Here is a 19,180-nt window from a genome sequence, read left to right as displayed (position 1 = left end):
ATTGTGCCTTGCTGTATTTACAAAGATTCAGATGTACATGTTACCACAGCTATGTTTCACTTATGCTCCATAATTACAGTTGCTTATATCTCTTTGAAGTGGGATTAAATTGTACTTTTTTTCTTTGCAGAACAAAACCTAGAACGGCAGGTTCTGGAGAAGCAGTGTAAAAGACTAGAATCCCAGCACTATAACCTGAGTCTGACAGCTGAACAGCTGTCACACCGCATGGCAGTAAGTGATGTCCCTGTCTATTAACTTCTTTTCTCACAGTGCCCCTTACGACTAAAAGCATACTTTGGCGTGCAGTCTTTCTAGCTATTGTTTAAAAAAACAAGCCAGCAGTGTAGTGCTTTTTGTGGAAGGTTTCTCTATGCTGGAAAGGTGCATGGACCATTGCTAAGATAGTTCAGTAGATAAGCAGCGTAATAGAGAGGTGCAGGCAAAATGTTTTCTTTATTCTACTTGACATTGACATATTCTTGGCTCCATGACTGTATTTATTTTCCAGCTGTATATCAGTAAATGCTTCTACAGTCAATGCGATTTATCGGCATTTTGGCCTTTAACATGGTGAGATTCTTGCGTTCAGTCTATTTACACCATGCATCTCTCCCCACAGGACTTGATGAGCCAGAAGCAAAAGGTGGCATCAGAAAGAGAGAGATTACAAGCTGAACTAGAACACTTTAGGAAGTGCCTTGTTTTGCCCACAACGCCGTGGTCTAGAGGATACTTCAAAGGCCACCACAGGTGACATCTTGTCTTGCACTAGGTTTGATCGTACAGTATAGAAATATCTATTTTATTATCTCGATATTTAATATTTTTCACTGGGAGGATTGGGAAACATCATCCTATTTCTGTCACATTCTGCACCACCCTGGGAGAAAAACAAAAAAAACAAAAAAAAAATCCATATATATAAATATATGAATGTGCCATGCATGTCTCAAAGGATTATGAGAGATTGAGAGAACAACCAACCTCAGTCAAGGCAAAGCCGTGGGCATTTTCTTCACCACATGATTTCCCTGTTGGCACCACATCCCATACCAGGGTCCCTCATTGACAGACTTTTGGCTGCATCTGACACTACAAGCAACCTAGTGCACTGTCTGCCCTCTGGACTGTACCAAAGTGGGTGCTTACCTTTCTGAATCCACCCTTCATTGCCATCATTCTTCAACCTGAAACCGCATTGTACTGCTTTATTTATCACGGATTCCTTGTGTCCTTGCCACAGAAAGGAAAAAAAAAAAAGTTTGAAAGTTCTATGACTTTTATGGTATATCTTCTTTTAATCAGAAATGTAATATGCTGAAATTGGAGGTTAAGGACTTATTTCTGTAACACAAAAGACAATTTGTCCACGCAGAGCTTTGCAGCTTGCAATGGGAATGCACTTAAACCTGGATCTCAGATTGGTTGAAGGTACCTTTTATTAAATACCTGTCACATGGTCGAGGTTCTATACTGCAAAGCTGCTACACACCTCCCATAAGCAGGCAAAAGGAAACCGATTGGAATCTAGACATACTGATCAGGTGCTTCAGCCTTGGACTGTATATATTACAAAGTTGTTTTTTTTTTTTTTGTTTTTTTTGTAAGTTTTTATTGCTTTAATTATTGTTATAAAGAAAAAAAACTGCCATTTTCAGCGCTTCTGCATTTTTTTTCAGCCAGAGGAAAATACATGTCTCTTTTAAAGTTGCTATTTAGTGTTTGTATTCTGCTGCTGGTCAGGAATTTATCCTATCAAAGTCTTTTTGAGAAAATTAAAAGTTGGAAAGAGAATTAAAAGTGGAAGGTGTTTTTGCCTGTCACTTGAGTGTTTGGGGTGTGTTACATGAGCAGATTTGCCAGTAAGATGTGCTGATTTTAGGTTGTTTTATGTGTGGTATGTGTCTGTTCTTCTGTACTCACACTGGCCTATTGAGGCAGGCATATTCATGTTCACCCCTCTAAAATCTTAGACTAAATCCAGCCATAGATGGGCTGGTCCCGCATGGTATCCTACTGATTGACCCATGAGCAGGACAGATACTGTACAAGGGGCTGTACACAGTATGGCCAATGTTAAATTGTTCTTTTTGCTGAGTCTAACATCCCTGAAAGATCAGAGCAGCAAAATCTTTGTATTAACGTGGTCAGTTAATAGTTACCAATCGGGATCATCCAGCCACTATACATGCCAAAAACTGTATAATTTTATTGGTATATGTATGGCCAGATTCAGGCAGAGAACACTGTGTGGCAGCTTGTGTGTGTATGTGTAACTGTGGTACAGTGATATAATTAGGCTTCAGTTTTATGTTCTGCACTTGATGAAACACATGGACAAAACAATACAGACAGAAGATGATTAGAAGGGGGGGTGGGGGCAGAGTTTAAATAATGTGTGCTAAACAGGTCATCTTCCCAGTGGAATTAGGGATGGGGCAGTCTCAGACTGGGGCACTTGGGGCTCGCCAGGGAACCTGATGCCTTTTATTACATCACCCCCAAGTGAGAACTAAAGAATGTAATGCAGATACTGCTTTCAATATTTATACTTACAAATAACTTGTAAAGGAGTTGTTTGCCTTTAAATTAACTTTTTCATATGATATAGGTAATATTCTGAGAATTTGCAATTGGTCTTCATTTTTTAATTGTGGTTTTAAATTATTTAGCCTTTTTGTTTAGCAGCTCTCAAGTTTGTAGTTTCAGCAGCTATCTGGTTGCTAGGGTCCAAATTGGCTTAGCAACAAGTGAATGGTTTAAATGGAACTGGAATATGAATAGGAGAGCACCTGAATAGAAAGCTAAGTATTAAAAAATTATACAGAGCAATAGTTTATAGGCTACTCTGGTCAGTGGCCCCATTTGAAAGCTGGAAAGATCCAGAAGAAGGCAAATAATTAAAGAAAAAACTAGAACTGGCCTTTTTGCAACATATTAAAAGTTAATATTTGTTAATTTGTCATTTTTTCTCAACACTGACACAATTTACAATGCAAAAAGCCACCAGGGACCATTTCCTGTTATAGGCAGAAGGTGGCTACCAGTAGACATCATATTATAGACTGAGAGCAAGGGTAATATTAATTCCAGCACATTATACAGGTAAGGGACCTGTTATATAGAATGCTTTGGACCTGGGGTTTTCCGGATAAGGATAAGTCTACTATAAAGCACTTAAAAGGGGAACAATCATATTGAAAATATAAAGTCATAAACATTGACAATGTATAGCTTTTTAAAATGTTGTACCTTTACAAAGTTCTGGCTAATTATTGAAGCAGCCTCCCACCCCCCCACCCTCCAGAATCTCTGTCTCCCTTGTGTGAGTGACAGAGCAGAGTGAAAACCTTATTTGCTGTAGCACTTACCTTTTTTGCAGTGCTTTACAGAGATTACACATCAAAGACATTAGTTTAGCAAAGTTTAAAATCTAGGGTGCCCATCAAAATCATATGGCCAATTAACCTTCCTCTTTGTTTTTGCAGTGTGGGAGGAAAGCAGAGTATCCAATGGAAACCTACACTAGCATGGGGAGGACATACAAACTCTTAGTGCCCTGAGTGGGAAATGATCCCAGCATTTCAAGGCAGTAATGCTAACTACTGTGTGGCACACCATTGTGCAATGTTTTCAAGAGTAATGAAGTGCATGTTGATATCTCCCTCAACCTGTAGGACTCGGCTGTCTGGCTGTTTACTCCCTTGTGTTTTACAAATAGTGGAATAAATGATCGGTTACTGACTGCACATGCCAGAGCCACCAAGCTGCCATATGCTTTCTTGGCACAATCAGTCAGAATTATGATGAGGTAACTTTATCTTTAGAGGCAATGCAACATTACCTGCCTTTGTGCGGAGTACACACTGATAGCAAAACATGATGTGGTTTTATGTGCCTTTAACTAAATATTTTAGGCAGCAAGTATTAATATAGGCTGTTTTGCCCACTTTATACTAAGCGTTTATAGGTTAAAGCACAAATACAGTCTGTTCTCTGAGGTGGGGTTGGATCACCCTTAATACAGCTCTGGATCACCAAAGGGTTGCAATAGAAAACAGACCAGTTAAAGGGAAACTATACCCCCAAACAACGTAGGTCTTTGTAAAAATATATTGCATAAACAAGCTCATATGTAAAACCCTGATTCATCTAAATAAACAATTTTCATAAAAATATACTTTTTAGTAGTATGTGCTATTGGATACTCCTAAATAGAAAATTGCCATTTAAAGAATTAAGGGCGCCTCCTGGGATCATAGGATTCACAGTGCACACAAACAAGCCAAGGCACACCTACATGCTAGGCCCCATCAGCCAATAAATGGACAGAGTTCTGCCTTTTGCTTCCACACTACTTCCTGTTACAGTTAGAGCTGCATTATTTCTGGTCACGTGATCTCTGAGGGAGCACACAGCCCATCACTAAATGGTGGATCAAGGGAAAGGATGTAAAAGGCAATATTTACTGATAAATATATTCCAGCTTGGCGAGATTCTTTAATAGGTCACTTAACATAGTTTATATTATCTGTTGGTTAAGTATTCATTCTGGGGGTATAGTTTTTCTTTAAGAAATTAAACTATAACAAGGGGATGCGTGTACAGAGAGGAAGCAGAAGGTTCCATAGCTTAAAGTGGTTAGCTAACGTTTGAAGGAACATCAAGCACACCGGACAAGCGGAGTCTGCTTAGAACGGTCTTTATTTCTTCATTTTAAAATCAAAGTTTATACACCCGAGCCTCAACTAGTTATTTGGTACGTTTCTGCCTTGCCTTCCCAATATAAAAATATTATAATTTGCGAGTCTATAGATGTGACTTTTTGGTTTGGGAAATCAATTTTGTCTTGCTCTTCGGAGCATATAATCCTAGATAAAGTGGTTAGCTGGTTCCTTGTTTGTAATCAAGACATACTGCTCTTCTAGTTAAGGAGAGAGTAATCGTCTACCTCATATGTAATAAAAGGTACTAAGTTTGCCCAGGAGCTGTAACCCATAGCAACCAATAAGAGGTTTTCTTTAAACAGGTGACCAGTAAATGCTAGCTGAAGTTAATTTGCAACCCCTTCCCTAGTCTGTGCACAGCAGGGGGAGGGGTGGAACCACTGGCCTTAGGGCTCTGGCACACAGGGAGATTAGTTGCCTTGCCGCCTATGCCATTCCACCGGCAATTTACATTCTCGCCGGTGGGATGGCATTTCGGGGAGATTAGTTGCCCGCGACACGGGAGATTTGTTGCGGGCGACTAATCTCTCCGTGTGCCCTTAGAGAGGTAGAAGTATGTTTTGCACAATGACGTTTTACTTGACCACCAACTCTAATTTGTTATATTATGCTGGGAGTTGTAGTCCAGCAACTTATGGGTGGAGCAACACTAAAAGATTATGTCCCCTTTAAAGGAAAGGTATATTCACTGGGGGATGCCAAAATGTTAGGCACTCTAGGAATGATTATAATCAATTACCTGAGACCCTGGGCCAGTGATCCTGCATACTGTAAACTGCACTGAATCAGGGTATTACTGTAGGAGTGCCACGCCAGCATTATCTTCATTCTTTGATATTCGCTATGCTCCAGTCAGAGTCCCAGGCAGAGTAAAAAGCAGCTACCTCAGAAGTAGGCCTTTAGCTGTGCTGTATGAGTGGGGTGTACATTATGTGGCCATGGTGAACCTTCATGGTCTTCAGCTGGCAGATGTGTAATGTGAGAGCATGCTAAAGTATTTGCTTAGGACTGCTGACAAATTCTGTGCCCGTATGATGCATCTACTGGCATGTAGCAGTGTTGTAATGTAGAAATGACATGGAATGACGTAAGTCTGCTGCTCCACTTCCACCTTTGTGCCAGTGAGGTTTGTTTCAAGTGCACATATTGTGAGCTTTCCAATGTGCATGTGAAAGTGAGCTGTGCCCAAAGAGTGGAATTGCTCTGTTCTGTGCATGATACCATGTTGTATAGTAATATGTCATCATAACTGCGTGAAACAACCCATCATGCAAAGGACTAAAGAACAAGGGGAGCTGAACCTGTACTGCAGAAAAGCAAGGTAGGTAACATCAAGCAACAAGTCTCTCCAGGGCCAGTGGACAACTTTATGCAAGAAAGACTTCCAATGGGAATCCTGCCTCCACTAATAAGAATAAGCATATAAAAAAATGTATACAGTGGCAAAGAGAAGGGAGTGTAGAGGCCTACTCCATGTGTATGACCAGTCAGTTTGGTTTTACTATGGAATAATCTTGGAAATTATAAATCTGTGTGCTTAATTGTCATGATTTTTGGAAACTGTTCCAGTTATTTTTCTTTAGATGTTTGGGGTGATTTGCTTTAGGTGTATTATTAAAGTTTTTCAGGCCCATTTTTGGGGCTGCTGCCTGAGGTCAAAGAGCCATATTTTTGTTTAAGAAAGCTATGAACTGTACAGTTTTAAGGGCTGGTTTAGCTTTTCATTAAAGAATACCCTTCAAACACATTGTGTATGAGTGTTAGGATGTAAGTCCTGCAGCTGTACTGTTACTTTAACTGGTAACAATGGAAGAAAATAAGCCAGTATGCACAAAGCGGTGGAGACATTTGGGTACAAAGCCTTTCGCTGGGAATGAGGGGAGGGAAGATGTACGGAGATGGCGTGCCAGTAATTACATATCAACTTCCCCCATCCACTCGTATTTAAAGAAAAAAAGAAAAATTGCAGAGGGGTTTAATGGCTTTCTTTTGAAACAATGCTAATTAACCCTGGCAGCAATTATCTAAGGAACAGTGTATTTTTGTGCAAATTAGGCAGCAGGCACACCCACCGATTTCATGGTCTCCCTTAAATCTTCCATAGAACTGAGCTGCATTAGAATTAGTAGTACAAGCTATAAACAAATGTCTATTCCTGCAGGCTCTGTACTGACCAAGTGCGTATGGGAATAATAAGCCATTAACAGGAATTCTGCTTTTGCCTGTCAGCACTGTCCCAAGGGGAATCCAGTCACACCAAATTTCATGAATATCTTAAGAAGGAACAAATGTGCTTAGTTTGCATTTCAATGGGATGTTGGTAATCCAAACAGCAATGTTCCTGGGTGATAGGGAGGGGATGTACTAAAGACCTTGTATGCGAAGGGCATGATCATAAGGGGGGAGGACTGAAGAAAGAAGACCAAACACTAGCAAGCAAGGGTGCGTAGTATTCAGCTCATTCAACTTCCCTGTCTGGCCTCTGTGCTGTCCAGCAATTAAGCAACATTTGCTGTAATTATTTTCCTTCATAGTTCATATAATGTTAACTACCAGCCTTATTAGGTGTCATTTCCGTGCTGTGAAATGGGTATAAAAGAGGTGATTAAACCATAATAGATGGCAAGGTAATTTAATGTAATGGAGATAATGATGAAGCACTTCCTCAGTCTCTTAGACATAAAATAAAAGTTGGGTCAGGAGATTTTCTTCCACAGCTCACTACAAAAACACTCCGTATATGCTTCCATAAATGGTATCTATCTGTGAACATAAGCAAGGGTAGAATGAATTATGGATACATTAATGTATAGTAAAGGAAAACTATACCTCCAAACAATGTAGGTCTCTATAAAAATATATTGTGTATATAGTGTGGGGGTGCTTGGTCCTTTGCTGTTCTCCCTGTTCACTCTCTCTTTAGGAGACCTTATTTCTTCTTTTGGTCTTAAATACCACTTACTGTATATGCAGATGACATCCACATATATTTAGACACCCCTGCACTAACCACTGATGTTCAAACCCAGATTGGTAACTGCCTCCTGGCTATCTCCTCCTGGACGAACCGACGCCACCTCAGACTTAACCTAGCTAAAACAGAGCTCATGGTCTTCCCGCCCAAACCTGGCCCTCCTCCTTTCACCATTACTATTGACGGCATGTCCATTAACCCTGTTAATTCAGCAAGCTGCCTTGGGGTCATCTGACCAGTCACTCTCCTTCTCTAACCATATTAATAACACTACCAAAACCTGACGTTTTTATCTTGGCAATATTGCCAAGATACGCCCCTTTCTTTCACAAGTAACAGCTAAAACACTAATACATGCCCTTATCCTTTCCCGCTTAGATTACTGCAATCTCCTACTAACCGGCCTCCCAGACTCCCACCTCTCTCCCCTGCAATCAATCTTGAACTCTGCTGCCAGGATCCTCCTGCTCTCTCCTAAGAGGGAACCTGTTCAGCCTCACTTAAGCTCTCTAGCATGGCTGCCTGTTAAGCAAAGGATAGCTTACAAAATCCTTCTGCTAACATTCAAAGCCCTTCACTCCTCTGCTCCTCACTACATTTCATCACTGGTCTCCCTGCACGATCCTGGTCATCTCCTCCGCTCCTCTCAGAGCCTCCGTCTTTTTACACCATCCACACCCACTGCGCTCTCTTGTCTTAAACCTTTCTATCTCGCTGCTCCTTACCTCTATCCCTGAATCCCTCCGTAAAGAAAACTCGCCCACTCTCTTTAAGAAAAAGCTCAGCTGTTACCTTCTGGAGCACTAAAACATTATTTTGCCCAGTCCTGCGCTGAAGGGCAAATGCCCATACCTGGTGCACTCCTTCCAGTCTGTGCCTGTATGTTACCCAACCACTTAGACTGCAAGCTCTACGGGGCAGGGACCTCCTTCCTACTGTGTCTCATACCACATGGCACTTATTCCCTGTGTATTTATACTTAGTTATTGTATTTATTATAACACTTGTCCTCCCTGTGTGTAATTATGTATATTGTAAGATTGTACAGCGCTGCGTACCCTTGTGGCGCTTATAAATAAAGTTATACATACATACATACATATATATATATATATATATATACATACAATCTCATATATAAAACCCTACTTCATCTAAATAAACCATAAAAATATACTTTTTTAGTAGTATGTGTTATTGGGTACTCCTAAATAGAAAATTGTCATTTTAAGCAGGAAAAGCCAAGTCACTTGGGGGTGCCAAAATGTTAGGCACCCCCAAGTGACTTGAATTGCTTACCTTCTACCCCAGGTTGGTGCCCCTGTATGGAGAGAACAGCACCAGCCCGGGGTAGCAGCGATCGCTTCCTCCTTCCTTCTTTGCTGCGCGCGCGTAGAGTAGAGGTAAGCGATTCAAGTCACTTGGGGGTGCTTAACATTTTAGCACCCCCAAGTGACTTAGCCTTTCCTTCCCCCTTTAAAGGCCGCCTCCTGGGATCATAGGATTCACAGTGCACACAAAAAAGCCAAGGCACACATACATGCTAGGCCCCATCAGCCAATTAATGGGCAGAGTTCTGCCTTTTGCTTCCATACTTCTTCCTGTTACAGTTAGAGCTGCATTATTTCTGGTCATGTGTTCACACAGCCCATCACATTTAGCGAGATTCTTTAATAGGTCACTTAATATAATATAAACTATCTGTTGGTTAAGCATTCATTCTGGGGGTATAGTTTTTCTTTAGGGAATTGACAGATGGGGAGATTAGTAGCCCCGCAACAAATCTTCGTCGACTAATCTCCCTGCAATGCCATCCCACTGGCAAGAATGTAAATCGCTGGTGGGATAGCATACGTGTCGCTACAGAGAGATTAGTCGCCCGCGGCAAAGAAGATTTGTCGTGGAGAGACTAATCTCCCCGTCTGTCACTGCCCTTAGGGTGAAGACACACAGAGCTACTAGTAGCAGCTACTTGTCGCGGCTACTAAAATAGACAATGCTGATCATTTCCTGATAATTGTCTCAACGTGTGTTGCAAAGGCAATTCTCAGTATTGTCTATGGCAGGGTATTTTCTGGGGTTTAGTAGCCATGAAAAAGTAGCTGCCACTAATAGCTCTTTGTGTCTTCAATCTAAAGGAAAACTATACCCCCAGAATGCTTAACAAACAGATAGTTGGTCGAAGATACATGTGGCGATTAGTCACTGCGACTAATTCGCGCCGCAAAAACTGCATGCGACTTGCATTAAAGCCTATGGAGGGAAAGTCACCACAACCGACTTTTTTAAAAGTCATGGCGACTAATCACCCCATGTGTCTTCATCCTAACAGTTTTATGTTGCTGCACGTATGGTTGTAATAACACTGCCCCAGTAGGTATATAGTCCCATAAGGCTATGGAGATGAACACAGGCTGAGAATCAGCCCCTACACATTAAACAGCCTTTTTATGTGCCTGTACCTGGAGCAACTGCGCTTCCCTGGGTATAGTACAGACACACAAATCAGATTTTGGTACAGAACTGCTACGCCAGCATTTTAGCTGCAAGATCAACTCTGTGTGCCTGGGTCCTGGTGCAGGCACATCTAAGGCTGATGCCACACCAGGCGTAGGGCTGATTTTTTCGGCAAGCGGAAAAACGCTTGCCGAAAATTCAGCCCTACGCCTGCTACTTGTGCCTGCACCCGAATGAATGGGATACGCTCGGGTGAAGGCACAAGTAGCCGATATACGCATGAAAACGCGAGAGAATGCAAAGTCTCGCGTTTTCATGCGTATATCGGCTACTTGTGCCTTCACCCGAGCGTATGCCATTCATTCGGGTGCAGGCACAAGTAGCAGGCGTAGGGCTGAATTTTCGGCAAGCGTTTTTCCGCTTGCCGAAAAAATCAGCCCTACGCCTGGTGTGGCATGAGCCTAAAACTTATTGGAGTCTAGGGTCTGATTCTCAGCCTGTATTTATCTGCAGGTCAAGAATCAGCCCTGTGTGCCTTAAGCCTTAAGTGTTTTCTCATAACATTTTCCCTAAATTGGAATGTTGAAGCTTTGTCACTTTCAGCACTACTTGTCACCTTAAAAAAAAAATACACAAAACTAAACAGGATTGGGACCCACGGCACATATACAGGGCTATACCTATAAAACTTAGTACCTATACTTGCAAACACACACACACACACATATATATATATATATATATACATATAAACATATAAAATGACAGATATGTTGCCTACTATTAGACAGTGGGTGGCAGTTGAAGGTGGAAACATTTTGGGATCTGCTTTGTAAATACTTTGTTTTAGGTAAATTCTTAGAGTGTATAGCTGAGAGGCAGCAAGTAATGTTTAAAATACAGATATGTACAATCATTGAGATGACTGCAAACACTGTACAAGGTACATTAAACATCAGAATGCAATGTATTTGGGTCTAAAAAATTATGTTTAATGGCTCCAGCAAAGACCACATGAACAAAGAACAGGAGGCAGGGACACGTAAGGAGTCATTTACAGTGGCAAATGCAGTTCTGAGGCATTGCCCACAGTTGTGTCAGGCGATTCTCCCCCTAGAAACTGAATCTACATTGTAATCATTGGGGAAAAAAAAACTCTGAATTGTGGGTTAAAATCATGGTGCTTGCACTTAGCCTACTACACTGGTGGTCATAAAATCCTTTTAGTGTAGGCTAATTAGCATAAAAGCGATGCTGAGATATCTCTAAATTAATAGAAATGTGTCATCATTAGTGAAGGAGGAGTGCATGTTTTTTATGCCCACCTACACAGACTGCACACTCTATGGGACAGGGACTTTTTTCCTGTTGCTTCTTTTAACATGCACAATTTACACTCACCAAAAGGATAATTAGGAACACCTGTTCAATTTCTCATTAATGCAATTATCTAATCAACCAATCACATGGCAGTTGCTTCAATGCATTTAGGGGTGTGGTCCTGGTCAAGACAATCTCCTGAACTCCAAACTGAATGTCAGAATGGGAAAGAAAGGTGATTTAAGCAATTTTGAGCGTGGCATGGTTGTTGGTGCCAGACGGGCCGGTCCGAGTATTTCACAATCTGCTCAGTTACTGGGATTTTCACGCACAACCATTTCTAGGGTTTACAAAGAATGGTGTGAAAAGGGAAAAACATCCAGTATGCGGCAGTGCTGTGGGTGAAAATGCCTTGTTGATGCTAGGTCAGAGGAGAATGGGCCGACTGATTCAAGCTGATAGAAGAACAAGTTTCACTGAAATAACCACTCGTTACAACCAAGGTAGCAGCAAAGCATTTGTGAAGCCACAACACTCACAACCTTGAGGCGGATGGGCTACAACAGCAGAAGACCCCACCGGGTACCACTCATCTCCACTACAAATAGGAAAAAGAGGCTACAATTTGCACAAGCTCACCAATATTGGACAGTTGAAGACTGGAAAAATGTTGCCTGGTCTGATGAGTCTCGATTTCTGTTGAGACATTCAAATGGTAGAGTCAGAATTTGGCGTAAACAGAATGAGAACATGGATCCATCATGCCTTGTTACCACTGTGCAGGCTGGTGGTGGTGTAATGGTGTGGGGGATGTTTTCTTGGCACACTTTAGGCCCCTTAGTGCCAATTGGGCATCGTTTAAATGCCACAGCCTACCTGAGCATGGTTTCTGACCATGTCCATCCCTTTATGACCACCATGTACCCATCCTCTGATGGCTACTTCCAGCAGGATAATGTACCATGTCACAAAGCTCGAATCATTTCAAATTGGTTTCTTGAACATGACAATGAGTTCACTGTACTAAAATGGCCCCCACAGTCACCAGATCTCAACCCAATAGAGCATCTTTGGGATGTGGTGGAACGGGAGCTTCGTGTCCTGGATGTGCATCCCACAAATGTCCATCAACTGCAAGATGCTATCCTATCAATATGGGCCAACATTTCTAAAGAATGCTATCAGCAGAATATTTAGCTGCAGTTATTGCTGCCCAAAAGCATCACATTTGTGTGGGGCAAAAGTACAACGTTTTAGCATTTTCCTTTCATAAAAAAGCATAGTTTTCTTTAATTGGGGTATCATTATCAAGTTTAAGTTACATTTATGCAGAAATATTGTAATTTCAAATGGGTTCACAAAATTTCAAGCAGCACTGTATTTGTATTTATTGCAGTGATTGTGCCCTATTTGTACTATTACTGTATTATAATAATGTATAGCATATGTAGTAGTTCTATATAAACAGATATGCATAGCAATCTGCATGCACACCATTACCTTTGGCACTAGAATCTCTCTCTAAATCCAAAAGCAGCCATTTAGATAAACCCCTGCTTGCTGAAAGTAGTACACCCATCACACATCTTGGGACATTATAAGCAATAACACATGGGACATTTTGATGGCTGTGCTGCTCTCATGAAGATCCAGAATAATAAAATAGCAGCTGCTTCCCATCCACTTACATAGCAAGCCTACAACTTACATTTTGTACACACGACTGCCAAGTGTTTCTCATTTAAATCATCACTGCTGGCGGGAAAAGGCATTTTGATCAGTTGTGCCTTTCCTGCGAGGATTGCTGTATGCGATTTTCCTAATAGTAACTGTCCAGCCATGAAGAACATGACAGATTAAATGAAAATGATTTAATGACACAATTACATATAAACATAGTTCAGCATTTTGCAGGGCAAAGCTATTCACTAGATCTAAACCAGGCTCAAATGTGAAATCCACTATAAGCAACACATGCAATCAGCCACAAGGTGGTGCTGCAGTCTTTTGCCAAGAAATAAGCATTTTTTAGTCATATTCCTGATCTCCATGACCAAAGGCTGCCACCAAAGGACTTTACGTGTCAAATTTTTGAAGCCACTCCATGCTTAATAACTGTGGTTTATACAAACTGCAATTTAACTCTTACAAGAACAAGCTGAATGATACATACATATTTACAGACTTGTTAGCTCAGTTGCTCCCAGTTTAATACAAGATTCCAGGGTTGGAAATGTATTGGCTTGTGTATGAGGCAGCAATCTATTTTGTCCCTGGTGTCCCACTGCGCATATGACACAGACTTTCAGACACCCCACCCCCCCATAATTAATCGGCAAGTATCTGGCAACAGCAGGGGACTGGGAGGTTTTATTGTTTTTCACAAATTTTAATTTTACTACATAGGTACCTAAGGGCCACCCCCAGGCACAGGTCCTCAAGTGCCTATGTAATAAATACAGCCCTGGTATAAGGCTAAAATGACAACTTTCCAGATAAGCCAGCTATAAATTAAATGGGTTTAAAAATCCCTTTAGGGGAGGACTAAATCCAACAGTTCACCTTGGTCTCTTCTGTTGGGTGTGTATAGTTCCCTGTCAGGCACCAATCAATCCTGGAGGTCAACTAACTATGAGTTCAACTTGACCTACCCACTGTGTGGCCACAGTCAACCAACAACCTATTATTATTTTGGTAACCTCAACAAATGGCCAAATTGACTAAAGCTATGCAGACTTTTAAACGTGAATATTGTCTACTAGAAGACTTCAAAAACGTTTCTCACTCCCACCATTCCAGCAAAACATTTGTTCAGGTCCCCCCTAAGCTCATAACAAGTTGAGATAATTTAGATTACATACTCCAATAGTTTTACAGTTTTGCCTAAGTTACCACAACTCTATGTTAATTATGACTCCATTCAACACCTCCCCCATTTTTACAACTGGATACAGACATCACAAATTTCCCTACAACAAACTGACACTGTATTGGGAGGGTGAGGTTAGCTCAGTGGTTCTGTTTTATAAATGATTGTGTTTCATTGATGTACACTAGCTGTTACAGGAATATTACGGGAGTATGGAGGAAAAACCATTATGGGCAAGGAGCACAAGTGAGAATAAAGCAGCCAGTAGTCTATATGCATGGTGTTAAATTCATTTACTCTACATTGTTTATAAAAAAAATATATAAATCATGTACAGAAATTTACCTTACAGCTTAGAAAAAAAAATGCCTACAAGCAAAAGAATAAAATCTGTTAAATAATAGCTACAATTCATTACAGATGTATGGATTTTGGTCTACATTCTCTCCTGCTGATAATAAAAGTTGGAATTTATAATATATTGGTACTAATCCATGTGCGATTTTCTTTAAAGTGATCTCCACCCAAAGAAAGTATTCTAAGCAATGTTCCTATATTGATTAAAAATGCCAATAGTTTTAAAGTTATATGTACGAGTAACTGCAACTGATAACAATATATTTGTTTATACTTTTCAGGAGTCAGAACCAGGAATGCAGAGAATATAAACAGCCAAACAGATATTGTTTTCAGTAGCAACCACATTTACAAATAACTACAAAACCACTGAACATTTAGTACTAATGTATATTTTAAGGTTGCATATAATTAAATTTTCTTTCACTATTGCCAAAGGTTTTTAGGTAGTGTCCTCTTTTAAGCAGTACATTATAGACATAAGAGGATAGCAGTAATAGGCTTGGTACTGTGTTGTACTGAAACTGCTCAGACTTGCAAATTGTGAGGAACATTCTTTGCTGATCCAGTTTGCACAAAATTCCTTGCCAATGCTGCTGGAATGGAATACAGGGATGTGTTTGTAATAACTCCTATGAAACTGCTGTAGAGTACAGATATAGTCTCCAAAAGCCTTTGTGTTTGTAGCCACCGGCACATCGTACTTTTGTCCATGCCAAAAGCAGGAAGTTTGGCAGAGGGCTACTAAAATGTCTTGTTCTCAGCAGACAGTTGACTGCAGCCTCACAATGTAATTATGCACATTCTAGTGACAACTGGTTAGTAATCCTGTGACTGTCCTTCCTCTGGGGTCTGCAGGCTGGTACGTAGCTTGTACATGTGGTTTAAAGACTCAGTAAAAAATGTTCCGATTGTGTTAATTTCCATTAGTGTCAGGTTATCCAGCTGGCAAATGAGAAGAGAGAGATGTGTAACAGCAGGAAGTTGAAAGGCAGGTGGAAAATTAATGAGAGAACAGTCTAAGCTGCCCACAGTGTCTGAGTGGCCCAGTTGGACAAATGCTGAGAATAACAATTCCATCTACAAGCACAAAATAGAGCAGAAACTCCTAAAATCTCTCCAATAAAGCCACATATTTACTTTGTATAAATGTTTAGTTCTGTGCGGCTTTCTATTGAATATAGCCCATTATATCTCTTGTGCAGCATCTCGTGACCTCCATCACTTTTATTTTATAAGCACCAACGGTAGAGTTTCAATCTAAAAAGATACTTTTAGTGAGAAACATAAAATCATATACACATGTACCTTGGCATGAGCTTCCTGCCCCTTCACAAAGCTGTCAGCAGAGAGCCGGAGTTTTGCTATTCTTGTATCCCATGTGTCTTTAACAAGTGTACGGATCTCATCTGCTTTAGGGATATTGTCTGCAGCACTGGAAATATATGTATAGAGAGAGGGGGGAAAAGTAAAAACAAACATGATCAGGTCCAAAATCAGAAAGGCAGGGGTTATTTAAGGGATGTGGGGTATGAAAGACAAATTCTTTCTCCATCTGCTCTTCAGGAATTAGCTAGAACATATGTTACAGATAAAAAACATAAAAGTTAAAAGCTATATCAGCTTGCCTGTGGCAGACTTCCAGGCCCTTTGGAACCTGTCTGGAGGATTTACCCATTCCCCCTCCACCATGGGGCAGATTTATCACAGAAAATTCACCCACTTTCTAATCATTGCTATGGGATTTTTAGAAGCGAACTTTCACACATCGATAAATATGTAATCCAATAGGAATGAACAGAAAGTAAGTGAATTTTTCTGTGTTGAGCTCTAATTCACATTTTGCTAAATCTGCCCCCATGTGTTGTACCTCTCAGTAACTGATACATGAAGAACTTCATCTCCTTTTCTGTTACTGGGTATCAATATCAAGAGTCCTTATACTTTGGTGGCATAGACAACATGTTTTTCATTTTGATTTACTTACTGATTTAACAATAGTTTAGTAAGTTCCATATAATATGGACTTGGCATTGGAGTAAATGTATCCTCTCTGCGTTCTTGATCTTTGATAGCCTCTAGTTTATCTAGATAAAGAAAAAAAAAAAAAGAATAAACAACCCAGACAGAAATCCTAACATGTTTCTTATAAACCATAGGTTCCCATCCTGCCTGGGTGGCTCCACTAGGAGGGCCCAGATTAGTGGCAGGGAGAGAGTCAAAGACAATTTGGAGGTGGTTTGCAGTAAATGCTAATTTGCTGCACTGGTTACTATTGGTTTAATGCCATCACAAGTCATTATCTCTAAGTTTGTTATAACTGTAACCCAATAAGTCAGTGCAATTTCATGCCATAAAAAAAAGCAACAAAGCTTTCAACAGTTAACCTACTTACCGACATCCATCCACTGTGGAGGGACAATGCGACATTTCTGCCTTTGTTTAAGGTTGATGGCCAACCATAGAGGAACCTCTACAGGTAAACCAGGATTAAAGGGACCCAAGTCACCCTGTTCAGGTAAAAGAGATCCGTTAAGCAGCAGTACACTAAACTACTGTTATACTACTGTATAAGAAGAAACAAAAACTAAAAGAGATGAGAGAGTTATAGAGGTATCAGAATATTAGAAAAGGAATGAATATCTGCAACAAAGTTTTTATTTAAATAAGTATAGGGAAGGATTGCCATTATATAGGATAGCTATATAACAACCGCAGACTGACTTAAAGGGACATGTCACCCAGACATAAAAAGCTGAACAATAGTAAACCCAAATTATTTTTTGATCAAAACATCCATACATGATATAAAGATGTTTAAAAATATCAGCTGCCAATCACACATTGCCTGCCCCACCTCAGGCACTGAGTTGGGACTCCTAGAGACTGGACCAAATTTTGTGTTTAACAACTGGAACATATTGCATCCATAAAGTGGGACCATCTTGAATCACCCTGTATAATCTACAGTATACCTACATATAGTAGAACCATATAATCTATAACAAGTATACACGGGCCCATACCCCAGCTCTATATAATCTATAACAAGTATACACGGGCCCATACCCCGGCTCTATATAATCTATAACAAGTATACACGGGCCCATATCCCGACTCTATATAATCTATAACAAGTATACACGGGCCCATATCCCGACTCTATATAATCTATAACAAGTATACACGGGCCCATATCCCGACTCTATATAATCTATAACAAGTATACACGGGCCCATACCCCGGCTCTATATAATCTATAACAAGTATACACGGGCCCATATCCCGACTCTATATAATCTATAACAAGTATACACGGGCCCATATCCCGACTCTATATAATCTATAACAAGTATACACGGGCCCATACCCCGGCTCTATATAATCTATAACAAGTATACACGGGCCCATACCCCGGCTCTATATAATCTATAACAAGTATACAGGGGCCCATACCCCGGCTCTATATAATCTATAACAAGTATACACGGGCCCATACCCCGGCTCTATATAATCTATAACAAGTATACACGGGCCCATACCCCGGCTCTATATAATCTATAACAAGTATACACGGGCCCATACCCCGGCTCTATATAATCTATAACAAGTATACAGGGGCCCATATCCCGGCTCTATATAATCTATAACAAGTATACAGGGGCCCATACCCCGGCTCTATATAATCTATAACAAGTATACACGGGCCCATACCCCGGCTCTATATAATCTATAACAAGTATACACGGGCCCATACCCCGGCTCTACATAATCTATAACAAGTATACAGGGGCCCATACCCCGGCTCTACATAATCTATAACAAGTATACAGGGGCCCATACCCCGGCTCTATATAATCTATAACAAGTATACACGGGCCCATATCCCAGCTCTATATAATCTATAACAAGTATACACGGGCCCATATCCCAGCTCTATATAATCTATAACAAGTATACACGGGCCCATATCCCAGCTCTATATAATCTATAACAAGTATACACGGGCCCATATCCCAGCTCTATATAATCTATAACAAGTATACACGGGCCCATACCCCGGCTCTATATAATCTATAACAAGTATACACGGGCCCATACCCCGGCTCTATATAATCTATAACAAGTATACACGGGCCCATACCCCAGCTCTATATAATCTATAACAAGTATACAGGGGCCCATACCCCGGCTCTATATAATCTATAACAAGTATACAGGGGCCCATACCCCAGCTCTATATAATCTATAACAAGTATACAGGGGCCCATATACTTCTATCTCACTATATAATTTAAGACTAACTAGCACCATGTTTCTCTTTCGTTACTAAACTGCTTATTACAAAGCATGGAAGCCTGACAAGTTCGCTTTTGCTCACCCCAATAAGATAGACCTTGTCCAGACTAAAGTTGGGAATGACAGTCACTTGCTCCTTTTCAGCCAAGAACTCGACCTCGGAGGCATCCATGA

General features: G+C 40.6%; 2 protein-coding genes across 7 annotated transcripts in view; one reads left to right on the top strand and one right to left on the bottom strand.

Annotated features, from left to right (window-relative positions):
• Positions 1-1,803, top strand: part of gse1 (Gse1 coiled-coil protein) — a 322,402-nt gene extending 320,599 nt beyond the window's left edge. For all 6 annotated transcript variants that reach the window (XM_018093523.2, XM_031900796.1, XM_004913601.4 and 3 more), the window contains 2 exons: positions 131-234; positions 623-1,803. In XM_018093523.2, coding sequence (XP_017949012.1) covers positions 131-234; positions 623-757 — 239 coding nt within the window. In that variant the 3' untranslated portion in view covers positions 758-1,803. The remainder of the gene's footprint in view (positions 1-130; positions 235-622) is intronic.
• Positions 1,804-14,628: 12,825 nt separating this feature from the next.
• gins2 (GINS complex subunit 2 (Psf2 homolog)) lies at positions 14,629-19,179 on the bottom strand. The gene is given in 5 exon segments (NM_001017015.2): positions 14,629-15,652; positions 16,016-16,142; positions 16,695-16,794; positions 17,103-17,217; positions 19,089-19,179. Coding segments are annotated over 5 exon segments (558 nt in total). The 5' UTR covers position 19,179; the 3' UTR covers positions 14,629-15,526.
• Between the last annotated feature and the right edge of the window lies 1 nt (position 19,180).

Source organism: Xenopus tropicalis, chromosome 4 (assembly GCF_000004195.4).
Source record: "Xenopus tropicalis strain Nigerian chromosome 4, UCB_Xtro_10.0, whole genome shotgun sequence".
NCBI lineage: Eukaryota > Metazoa > Chordata > Amphibia > Anura > Pipidae > Xenopus > Xenopus tropicalis.
Note: the sequence above shows the minus strand (reverse complement) of the source record. Positions and strands in the feature narration are given on the sequence as shown.